The 12,248-nt window shown below is 45.9% G+C and overlaps 1 protein-coding gene across 2 annotated transcripts in view; it reads right to left on the bottom strand.

Moving 5' to 3' along the window:
* The window catches only part of FOXO3 (forkhead box O3), a 16,936-nt gene extending 4,969 nt beyond the window's left edge, over window positions 1–11,967 (bottom strand). The window contains exons 1-2 of one of the 2 annotated variants that reach the window (XM_031066671.1): window positions 10,535–11,967; window positions 9,618–9,677 (exon numbers count right to left, since the gene is read on the bottom strand). In XM_031066671.1, the coding sequence (XP_030922531.1) occupies window positions 10,569–11,888 (1,320 nt within the window). In that variant the 5' untranslated portion in view covers window positions 11,889–11,967 and the 3' untranslated portion in view covers window positions 9,618–9,677; window positions 10,535–10,568. Of the gene's footprint in view, window positions 1–9,617; window positions 9,678–10,534 lie in introns of those variants that run through there. The other variant, XM_031066670.1, reaches the window with a different exon arrangement.
* Between the last annotated feature and the right edge of the window lie 281 nt (window positions 11,968–12,248).

Genomic DNA, 12,248 nt, shown 5'->3' with positions numbered 1-12,248 from the left:
AAACGTACTCCCAGTGGCTTAGAGATACAGGCAAACACCACAGAGGGTTTTGGAAAGTATGTACATTTAAACATTCCCATGAAATCCTCTCACATTTTCAGAAAGTTCACTTGGTAGACATCAGTATTGCTGGGCATGTAGCTTCTGGCTCTGAAATGGCTTCTGAAAACAGGGTTTAGTCCACTCACGCCTCCCTCTTACTACCTTTTGAGGATTTTCCCCAAGATGAAAGATTGATGATTTTTTATACAATGCAAGAACAAGGGGACACTGGCTGAGACCAAAAAGCCATTGAGTTGATGACAGGAATGTCTTTACTTTCAAAAGACCCTGATAGCAGGCACCCTCATGAAAAATGGTGGATTTAGTGGAACTGCTGCTTTAACCAGGACAGGCATCTCCTGCAAGGAGGATCACTCAAACTGTCTCCTGTCTAAGGTGCCAGGCACTGATCCTATGATAACAATTTATTAAAATGACCTATTCTGATAATGCTAAATGATTGATGGAAATTTAATCATTTTGTCTCATGGTTATTAAAGCAACAGTGTGACAGCTGCTCCCTGTGCCATTAGAGGAGAAGTTCATTCAGCACAGCTTAGGGAGCAGACAGATTGTGCATTTCACCCAAACAAAATTTGGCTTTAGCCTTAATTATGTGGAGGGGTTTGGGGTAGACTGTTTTGTGAATAAAGGGATTTCTGACTGGATCAACATATTGATTTCTTCATTTTCAAAGGGCAAATTAAGGCTGGCCGTCGTTAATGTGACTGCCTGCCAATGACTCCATTTGGTGTGCCCCAATGGCCGTAACAAGGTCAGCAGGAGATACCCAGACAGGCCTGGCAGCCCCCAGTAAAACCTGGCCAGTGGCTTGTAAGCTGCTCAGGCAAGTGCAAGCCCATTTCTCTACTTCTTAAAGCCTGAGCACCAGAGGGGGCTGGAAATGAGTGACTTCCCAAAGCACAACACCCTCTGAAGGCAAGGCTCATGTCCCAAATGCCACAGCCCAGCAAGTCAGCTCCCTCTCAGGCAGCTGCCAGTTATGTTGAGCATGGGCTTAACTGTGGCACGTATGAGAAGTCTTGCTGACTTTGAATAAAGCTATTGATTAAAAGTAAAAGAGTACTGAAACTCCCAATAAAGCACCAGAGTTCTGCTTAATGTTTAAATTAAAAATCTATGTGAAGCATTATACTATGAAACCAAGTGATGAGAAAAAAACTGGAGGATGCGTTAAGTTGAGCATCTTTTGTGGAAGTGGCATTGCAAAATATTTTTTCTTGGGGGACCTATACTTCAGACAGTGCCAACATTTTGGACACAGATGCACAGCTGAGGTGTGAATCACATGGCAGAACAAAACTATGTTCCATTTTCACACCTCTGCTTACATGGACTTTGCGAATGCATTAAAAATGAAAAGAGCTAGATCAAAGTCTTAACCTGCCTGCCTTCAAATTACCCTGTTAACATCTGTAACAGACTCACACAGTCTTGCTTTCTGTCTCACCACAAAAAGCCTATTTACCCTGAGCTAGCAGCTGGCTACCCCACAGCGATGAAAACTGTATCAAGGCAGGGAAACAAGTGCTCCAGTTATTTCTTCATTTATTACAGAATCATAGAATGGTTTGGGCTGGCAGGGACCTTATAGATTGTCTAATCCAATCCCCCTGAAGTGAGCAAGAACATCTTCAAATAGATCAGGTTGCTCAGAGCCCCATCCAACCTGGCCTGGAGCAGTTTCAGGGATGGGACATCCACCACCTCACTGGGCAATCTGTTGTGGTGTTTTACCACCCTCATTGTAAAAAATGCTCTCCTCTTATTTGTTCTAATATACCCTCTTCTGGTTTAAAACCATTACCCTTGTCCTGTTGCAACAGGCCCTGCTAAAAGCTTTGCAAACAGTCATGCAGGAGATGAGATGCCCCTTTCTTCTGTATTGTTCTCTGCCCTCCCATCCTCTACGTTGCTACTGACCAGTTACAAATGCTACTCTCATTTTACTCTGTGGCCAAGCTGACCAGTTCTAATTTCCCCCCAGCAACAACATTTCTTCGCCTCTGTCTCACATCATTCCACCACCTAGCTGGACTCCTAAGCCCCATGCCAGCTTGTGCACCACCAGAGCAGCTCTGAAGAATCATCTGCCACCTGTTGCTTTCTCCCTTTGATTCCCAGCGGTGCCAATTATGAAGCACTGGAAATTTCTTCAGAACAGAAAGGTGACGTGGTGATGCTCTCCAGAGCAGGGCATAGATAACATGCCCTGGTTTATCAGTGAGCCAACACAGCCACCAGCACATGAAGTTTTCTGTTGGAAGAAAAGCCGTGTGCTCCGTCATACAATTATGGTATGAGAATCTGCACTGCCAACACACAGCTCCTCTGTATGGCAGCCTAACATGGATCTCCTGATTTGGCTGGAAGGCTTGTTCAGTGGATCTCATCTTGGAAAATATTACCCTTTAGAGGTCTGTAAAACAAGTGTTCTCCCTGGGTACCACTGTGCAACAACTCTCCAGGGACAGGAAATCCCAGTAACTACTTTTACTGTCTAGACACTTGGGATGTAGACATTTTCAAGGAAACTTGTGTCCTTTAGTGACAGATGTTCATTCGTTCTGGTGCCTCTGCCCTTCGATTTGTCATTGCTTCTAGCAACTGAGCTTCTACTCCAAAGCTGGGGTAGGCTCAAAAAGCAAGACTTGATTTTGTGTGGTTACAAGTTAATATTCTGCCTGAGGTTCCAGAGCTGAAGACTGAAAAATACACAGAATTTGCTTAAAACAAGTAAAGAAGATAGCTACTATAGCCAGTCTTTCTGTAATGACAAAATTACAGCACGAGATTTGTATTTCAAGCACAATAAAAATTGGAAATCCCAATACCCACAGCAGGTATGCCACAGTGACACCCTACTGGCGTGTCACAGGATGGCCCAGTGCTGAGGGACAGCACTGAGGTCAGGGGACAAAGCCCAAGGACAAAAAAAAAGAGTTGGCAGCTTAATGTGGCTTTATTTCCTGAACTTTCAGGCATGCTGCAACTTCGCCTTTTCTCTTTAAATTCTGCTCATAAAAATAGATCTTTCCCAGCTCAGAACTGGGGGCAGAGAATAAGGGTTGAAGGATAGAAAGAGGAAGAATGCCAGCACAGAACCAAGACTTATGGGAGCTAAAATGTTGCAGTGCTTGTAGCTGCATAAGCACGTAAGGCACGCAAGTGTCTCTTTTCCTTCTGTTGCTGCTCTTCTTCCAAGGAACACTGCAAACCATAGGAGACAACCAAGTATTTTAGAAGTAAATGTAATTTAAGACAGCAGATCATTCTCTCATCCTGTACCAGCACCCTGGGAAAGGCCAGAACTGTAGTGAGGTGCCACAACTATTTATAAGCAGGTTATTCTAATATCCCATTGCTCTACAGCACCATATAGAAGTCCAGGCTGGAAGAGATCAGCATCATCTAGTCCAACTTTATGTTCAAGGCAGGGCCTTAGGTAAGATTATTCAGGATCCTGTCATGTATGGAGTATTTCCAGCACAGGAGAATCCACTGCTCCTCTGGGCAGTTCATCTTACCCACAAAGGCAGGTAAAGTCCCATCTACCCATTTTACAGTTGAAAAGGAAACTCTGAGCCCCAAGCACTGTTGATGGACAATTGCTGTTGAGAACCATCACATCAGGCTGGGTTTAATCCTCTGCCCTGGCTAACACAAGAGAGCTTAGATACAGGACAACTTCTCTCCATAAGGTCATCAGGTTTCTTACTTGACAACTTTTGGTCAATTTTATACCTTCTATTTTACTCAGGAGCCCAAAGAATGGGATGGAAATCCTGCCAGTTTTGGGTGACACTGCCAATGACTGAGAGCTATCAGCCTGGGTGTTCAACACAGCCCTCTTAAGGCAGGATGCTGCTGGACTAGATGAAGAAGGCCAAAAATACAAAATACATCTTTCTTTAGGGGTAAAGCCCTACAGCTGGAACACCTGTGCTTTCTTTAGGCATTCAGGAGCACTGGGAAGGAGATGTCTACTGTGGATCACAAAAAGATGTGTAACCACTGCACCTGTGCAAGACCACAAAAGGATTTTGCTTGCATTTTCGAATCTGAAGAAGAAGAGTCACATTTTTGAGTGAGAGGTACTTCCACGGCTAGAGGCATCCTGAATTATGGTTTTATAGTGCTATGGAAACATGCTGTGTACCCATTATTCTGAATGTGCTCATACACAGCTTCTTTTTCTTTGCCAGGTACCAAGTCTATTTTAAAAACATCTTCCCTGCTATGGAATCTTCTTGTTTTCCTCTATGGTAAATTGAAAATGAGAGGCCAATACCATGTCGATAAAAGGCAGGACATCTTCTATCATAACTTACAAGTGGCAGAAAAGGCAAGAGAGGAAAGGTCCTACCTCAAACCCAGATTTTATCTACATTTGTATGTAGATAAAAGCCAGGATATGCAGGCAGTGCAAGGGATAAACAATGGGCAAGACATTCAGCTCAGCTGTAGAAGTGCATAAGCACAAGCCATTCTCCACAGCATCATCTTGGAAAAGTGGCCTTTTTCCTGGAGCAATGGCAGACAGCCGTGGCTGCACAGCGGCTTCCACTAGCCGAGCCGTGGCCCTGTCCGATTCCTGCTCAGCAGATGTCCCTCTGCCAGACTCCAATAACTGCCACCCTGTGCAGCAATCTGAGTGGAAAAGCTGATTAAACATCCCCAGCAGACTGGACCAGAGCAGGCATTCCGACCACCCAGCCACAGGTACCTGATTTAACGGGGTCAGCGTCCCCACACACCGCTCGCGACTTGATCAAGGACTGTGCTGATGGGAACATCCTGCTGGAGCTCCTTCAACATTGGCACCAGGAGCCCAGCATGGCTCCTTCCTTCATGCCCTTTCCCCAGGCCAGGACAGAAAGGCTGGCTATCAGTACTACTCAAACAGGCACTCCCACTGCCACACTGTACCTGGGCTTTTTGGCTGGCATCAACACAAGACTTAAACCTCTCCAGCTGTCAGTTCATCACCTGGGCTGAGCGCCCAATTGATATGAAAAAAAGATCCTGACCTTTCCTCAGCTGCATGACGCTATGTTTCTAAAAAGGAGCTCTTATTACGCACTTCTTCAAGAAAACATGCTTTCATGGGGGCTATTTAAAACTCTGGCTCAAAGGAAGGAATGAACAAAGAAAAGCCACCTGTAACCAGCCCAGTTATCAGGCAAACCACATACCGAGGGACCAACACTGATCTGCAGCTCTAAACAGTCATTATGGCTCATTCACATGAGACAGACGATTTGCAAAGACTCATTCTGTAGCAAAACCTGTGCACTGCTGATCCAAGGAGGAAAGCACTGGGGACACCAGTTGATGCGGGCTGTGCTAAAAATATCAGTTTGTGCTGTCATCTGGTGAGAGTATGTCATCCTGTAATCTTAGCATCTGCAGGGACAGCAAGTTTCTGCCTAATTATTGCTGCTGAATCACATGACAAAGCATGAGGTTCTAAAAAATACATCTATATAAAACACCAACAGAAGAACACCCAAACCACAGGCTAAGACCGCTGTCCTGGCTTCAGCTGCTTTACACTCACAACACAAGCCTGTGGAGCCAATCCTGGTTTTTACATATCTCTTCCCTGGGTTAATAAAACCCCAAACAATAAACCCAGATTAAAAACATACCAGAACAAAAAAGCCCTACTCCCAGAAGGAGTGAGCAATTCATTTGTGTGTCAGCTCCTGCTGTCTTCACACAGCAAAAGTGACAGCATCCCTGCAAGCCCAGGACTGGCCTCTGGATGCAAGGGGCTCTGATGAGCTTCAGTGGGACTTCATGGGGGGCAATGGGGTTTGCCCCAATTTCCCCTCTCCTCCTCCCCAGCAGCCATGAGCACAGAGTCTGTTCCTGGGCCACTGATGTGTTCCCCAGCCACTGAGGAGCCTGCTCAGGGCAGGCCCTCCATGGAATTGAAGGGATCCCTGTTCCCCACAAAATACATTTTCGACATAGATATTTTTGTTCAAAGACTAAACTTGGCATGTGTGGAGTTCAGCTACTCACAAAACCACCTTTCAAAACTTGGGCTGGCAGAAACAACATTTAAATGTTACAAGTGCCACCACCTTAACCACTAGCCTACTAGAAATTGAGCAGAAGAATGTGCTCCTCTTGAATTTCCTTTAGATTTTTTGAAGGCAGACAGCCCCACCTTAGCTCTGTGTAAGAAACCTGGCAGCCCTATCCCTAAGACCTCATTTTTGAAAATGAGAAGGAAGTGCAGCTATGGTCCTGAAGCAGTCACATGTCATCAGGCAAGAGGTCCAGTAATTCAGCTTTCATGGGCAGAAGTTTTCTGGCAGAAAACAAAAATCATTTTCTTTGTGGTAAACTGCACACAACTCTCTGATTCAAAACTCCATCCAAATGGAGATCTTTAAGTACCTATTTTCACTTTTAAGATGGTGTTGTAAACATGAAATCCTCAGACAAATTTGTCTTAGGTACGAATTGTATGCAGCCTGAACACAAATTAACAAACTGGCAAGTAGTCCAAGATGATATGGACTAATGAAAGACTAACAGACATTTTGCTAGGTTTCCTAAGATTTTTTTTCACCAGAGATGTTAATCATCAAGTGTGAACATTACGTGCCTATTTGCAGCTTGTGTATTCTGCAATAAGAAGATGTGGGACCTGGATGATATTAGTCGAAAATGAGTGACTTTAACTCATCTGTCAAGTATTTTACATGTAATTTTCAAATAAATCAACATGAGTCCAGCACAGCTCTGTTACAGAGCCCAGAGGCACCCTGATAAATGACACACTGAAACTTCCTTCAAAAGATGCAGCTTAGATGAATTTTTCAGACTATGACACCAACTCAAGAAGTTCCTGCCCTGCTCATGCTGAGCCTTTCTCCACCCCATGTCTAACCCTGACAGCATTGCTGCCTACATGATGCCATTGTCAACTGGATCACTGAAACAATCCAGGTAAAAGCAACTTCTTGGATGGGTTTTGGTGCTGGAGAAAATGTTTGCCCATGCAGCAACTGCTCATCAGCTCCTGACCTTCCAGGCAGCAGCAGCACAAGTCCTGAATATTCTTCCCTGATACTCTCTTTTGGGATTACTCTTTGGCAAATGCCAAGTCCCTTTGAACTTGCCAGGTGAGACAGACCCCGGAGCAAAGTGCAGGGTTGTGGGAATCCCAGACTAAGAGAAGGACCCATTAATTTCAAAATAAAAGGTATTCTAGAGACAGGTGAGGGAATAGTGATGCCTATTTATTGCTAAACCCTCTGAAATACCAAGGTGATGATTATCTGAGTGGGTGGAGGGCATCATCCAGTGCTTTTGGAAAGCAGGTAGAGAGAGGGGAACAGAGGCCCCAGGCAGTATAAGAGGGAAAAATTATAACTGAGTGAATAAAGCAAGAAAAAAAAATTGATTCTCTCTATTCCTTCTTGTAAGAGAAAAAAACCCAAACCGAACCCAAATTCATTTATATGCCTCAATGAGGGCCCTCTGAAAGGCTGGGCCTGGGCAGCCTCATGGGCACAGGTTGGTGGCGTGGGATTGGCCAGGGTTCTTTGCAGGAACCATGCTTGTGTGCAGCAAACGTGCACAGCCACTAAACCTGCAACAGTGGCATCTCCTGCAGGGTTTTTTAATTTCCCTATGAAGAAACTGTAGTTGATTTTCTTCCAAAGTAAACCTCCCTCTATACCTAAGTATGTATAAATTAAATACCTGTGTATTTGCCTTCTTTCTTTTCTTCCTGAAAACTGACTGCAATGTTTCTCTTATTTTTAACAGAACACACAGCACTCACTATTCCTAGGTATGCCAATAATCCATTGTAACTGCTTTTGCCTGCCTGCAAAACACACCTGGCTACCCCGGTGAAACGGATGTAGCATAAGCAATTGCCAGGATGTTCTGCCAAAAACGTTCCCCAGTCTTTGGGCTTGCAAAGATTCATTACTGGGGCCATGAACATTGCTGAGAGAAGATTTTAATTTAGGGATCCCTACTGCTGCAGTGGAGAAGCAACCAAGAAAAGCAATTCAGAACAATTGCATGGGATGTCATGCGAGAAGCCCCTATCAAAACACGAGATGCTCACAGGGAGGCAAACTCTCAAAGAGTGCTGCTTAACAGATGAGGAAGGGTGCATGATGAACCAGCTCAGCAGAAATCATCTGTGGTTGCACCTGATACCAGAGGCACCCCACAGCAGCCGGTCCACTTGTCAGGGAGAGGGAGAGAGGCTTCCACAGATGACTGGACAGTAATCCGCCGAGGAGAGCTGTCTCATTAATAAATCTGCCCTCTGCAATGAGACTCTGCTCACACAGATGTGTCAGCTCCTTTATTCAGAGGGAGCAGCCTGAAAAAGATCATGGCAGCTATGCTTTCCATGGATGCCAGAGGCCGGGGTGAAGAGGCAGCAGGGAGCATCAGTGAGGAGGTGAGGTGTTGTGTCTCCTCCACGCTGCCCACACAAGTCCCCCTTGGTGGCTGCTACCTAGGCTCAGCATATGAAGCTATGGAAGCAAGAGGCTGCCCTACTTGCTTGTGTCAAGCAAAACTGTCAATAACGTCTATTTTTCAGGCCCCATTTGACAGATTGTACTGCTGGATGTTGCACAGCAATAAAGTCCCTACAGCCTTTTTTTTTATATCGTGCAATGAAGGTTTTTAAATCCAAGCAGCTCATGCACCTGAAGGAAGAGAGAACTGGTCAGCAAGCATGATCTGCTGCAAACTTCTGCTTCCTCGATTTTGAATCAAGCCTCTTTTTTTCCTTCCTTTCTTTTCCTAAATTCTCCACTACCAGAACTGAAGAAACCCCAACATTCATCTGTGGCCCTGGCATTGCCACATTGCTGCCTTGCTCAGGGTCCGTGGGACGCAGTGTCCTCTACAGGCCTTCTCCACAGCCTGTCTCCTGGCTGTGCATTGCAAAGCTCTTGCTAAGAGTAAGAAGATGTGCAAGAACCAGAGGAAATCCTTGCACTGACAGAGAAAGGACTGTGCACACCAACAACTCCATCGGAGCAGGGCAGCTTTGCAGGTGGACTGAAAGGAGGCTGCCTGGGCAGCCTTGCTGTCCCTCACAGAGAGCAGATCACAGCACGTCTCCTGAGGTGCTCCGTATACACAGGAAGCAGGAAAACATTCTCCAGGTTCACCACTGCTGCTCACCTACCACAAAGCTTCCTCTTGAACATCTAACTGTGAAACAGTGAATGAAAACACAATTAAAGATGAAAGGGGAAAATTATGCACCATAAAGTCAAAGGACACGGACTCCTTTCTGTCCTTCACCTGGAAAATAAGAAAGCTGGAAGTAAGCTGTAAACTGAATGAATGCCTCATTTAACCTCACCACTGAGATGCTCTACATACTGCTCTGAAGTTAATAGAACACTTTCAATAATTTATAGCTAACCTTTTATCCTACTACATTTTGAAATTTACTCCCTTATACTAATAAATAAACAAAGGAGAAAGGGCACTTTGTGCGGCACCTACCCTATGAGTCAGGGAATATGTATGTGTGAGCAGGCAGAGGTATGGGCAGGATCCTGAAGAATCACAAAAGAATGACAGAAACAATGATTACAAGCCCCCAGCTGTGGAAAATAAGTAATGGAAAAAAACACATCAATCTTGAAAAAAAATTAATCTGAAGAAGCTACCATTAGAAAAACACCTATGTTAGAACCCAAATCTACAGATATTCTCTTGGAGGAGTCCAAAAGAAAAAGATGTCTACCCCATTTAGGGAGGGGCAGGAGGAAAACAGTTATTGCGTACTTAAAACATTAAGTAGGCCAGGACATTCCTGAGACCAGGATCCCACCAATATATAATTCCTCCATTTGATACCTTTTTTGGGCCAAGAAATACAATTTAATGAAAAAGCAAACCCAAACAACTTTGCTAGTGTTGCTAAGCCACAGCAGTAGCGCAACTCTGATTCTGTCCAGATCTGTCCCACACACCTGATCCCAAGTGAGTGCTCTGATCTTGCAAAGACACTCTTCCTGCTCCCACACAACACTGCTCCACTGACTGCAGAGCCCCTTGCCCCATCCCTGTGTAACACAGCTTGGCTACACGTGGCATCGGCTGCAAGAGGGAATCCATCTGTTGCGACTTCAAAGAAGACGAGTTAGAGCTCTGTGATTCCTAAAAGCCACAAATATTCCACCTTGGTTTGCCTGATTTGTCATTAACATTTCTCATGCCTAAATTAAGAAGGGCGCTGAACACCAGATGCGTGCCGACAGTGTTGCAGTCGAGCAGCTTTTATAGCTTAGCCTCATTTCCTTCCACACCTCCACATTTCTTGGTTGTGCCTGTTGCATACCAACACACAGCAAGCCATCACAAGCCAAATTACTATTATTAGTGTGCTTAAGGGTTCGGTGCAAACTCCAATAAAACTAAGGAACCAATTATTTTACCACATCTATGGGGCACTGACCTGTTTGCCCGTTTTCCCTGTTCTCAAAGATCCTTCAGCCTGGTACCCAACTCTGTGATGAAGCCTGTTTAGCACCAGTGAAGTTCCCCACATTCAGACTGACAACGTTCTGAGCTGAGATGAGGGAATCAAAATTAAAATCCAGCCCATCGGCATCCATGAGTTCACTGCGGATAATGGACTCCATGTCACACTCCAGGCTCCCATTGAAAATGTCCAGGTCCAAGTCACTGGGGAACTTCTCATGTCCCATGACTGGGAGGTTCACGCTAGAGGAGTACAAAGAGGAGCCTGACAGCGGGTCAGAAAGTGTTTGCATAGACTGATTGACAGGTGACTGCTGATGTTTGGTGGATCCCAAGCTGCTGGAGTCACTCAAGCCTATGTTACTGATGGAATTGGACAAGGCACGGCTGCCACTAAGAGAGGAGTTGTGGGACTGGTGCTGGTGATGGGACAGGTTCTGATTGACCAGACCGCCCTGGCTGGACTGCGCGGCAAACGACATCATGGGGTCGTTGCGGAGCATTATATTCCTGCGGGAATTCTGGGCGGACACAGCTGTGCTGGCTTGTGACATGAGTGGGTCAGACTGTGTCATCATTACATCGCTGTGACTAAGCGCATCAGAGGTGAGGAGATCCTGCAGCGTCTGGTTGTTGTAATGAGAAATGGAAGAGAAGGTGGCCTGCTTGTTCTCCTGAATCGTCTGCATGGGCGACTGGCGGAGGGAATTCAGGGACGACGGCCCAAACACAGCGTTGTTGAAACTACTTGACGGGGAGCCCAGCCCTGAACCTTTGGAACCATAAGGAAAACTGGAGCTTCTCTGCATTATCCCTCCTGTGGGTGACTGCTGGGAGGGAGGGAGTGTTATATTGTCCAAGAGATCATCCATGAGGTTATCAGTCAGTCCATCGTTCAAGTTCATTGTCCCAGCCATATCAGTCAACCTAGGCAACTCCACAGTGCACGGTTTGTTTACCGATGGGGACAAGCTCGATGGACTACTGTACAACATGGGAGAGAGTGGAGCATCATCATCTTGAACATCATCGAGCTCGGTGCTTGCCAAAATTGGTGACAAGCGGCCACTGATCGTACTGGCGTTTGAATTTGTACGGGAGCGAAAATCTGTCCATGCATCCAGCTCGTCGCTGCTGCGGGAGGTGGGACTCCCTGGCCACTTGGAGAGCTGGGAAGGGCTGTCCTCACTCGTCTCCTGGGCTGTCTGCAGGGCTGCCTTTTTCTTTGCTGCCCGCCCTCTGCTCTTGGTGTACTTGTTGCTGTTGTCCATTGACACAGCGCGCCTCCGGGGCGCCTTGCCGCCTTTTCCACCATCTGGATTGATCATCCACCAAGAGCTTTTCCCGGTGCCTTCATTCTGCACCCTGACGAATCGGCTGTGAAGGGACAAGTTGTGCCGGATCGAATTCTGCAGGAAAGGAAAAAAACAAAGCGTCAAGACCAGCACACCACTTCTTTTACAACCCGAATCTCAATCATTAAACCAACATCCCATGATAACAGCAACATGAATAAAATCACTGGACCCTCCTGGACATCTCCGTGAATTTCCCAGGTGCTGGATATGAGAGGGCTGGAGTGTGACTGTGGCATAGCAGCGTCCTGCTGTAAAGCAAGCTCCAAGCTTGCACTAGCTGTGCATTCCTTGTGCCCATCTCCACACACCTAAAAGCTTCATCCTAAGAAA

Source organism: Geospiza fortis, unplaced genomic scaffold (assembly GCF_000277835.1).
Source record: "Geospiza fortis unplaced genomic scaffold, GeoFor_1.0 scaffold98, whole genome shotgun sequence".
Classification (NCBI taxonomy): domain Eukaryota; kingdom Metazoa; phylum Chordata; class Aves; order Passeriformes; family Thraupidae; genus Geospiza; species Geospiza fortis.
Note: the sequence above shows the minus strand (reverse complement) of the source record. Positions and strands in the feature narration are given on the sequence as shown.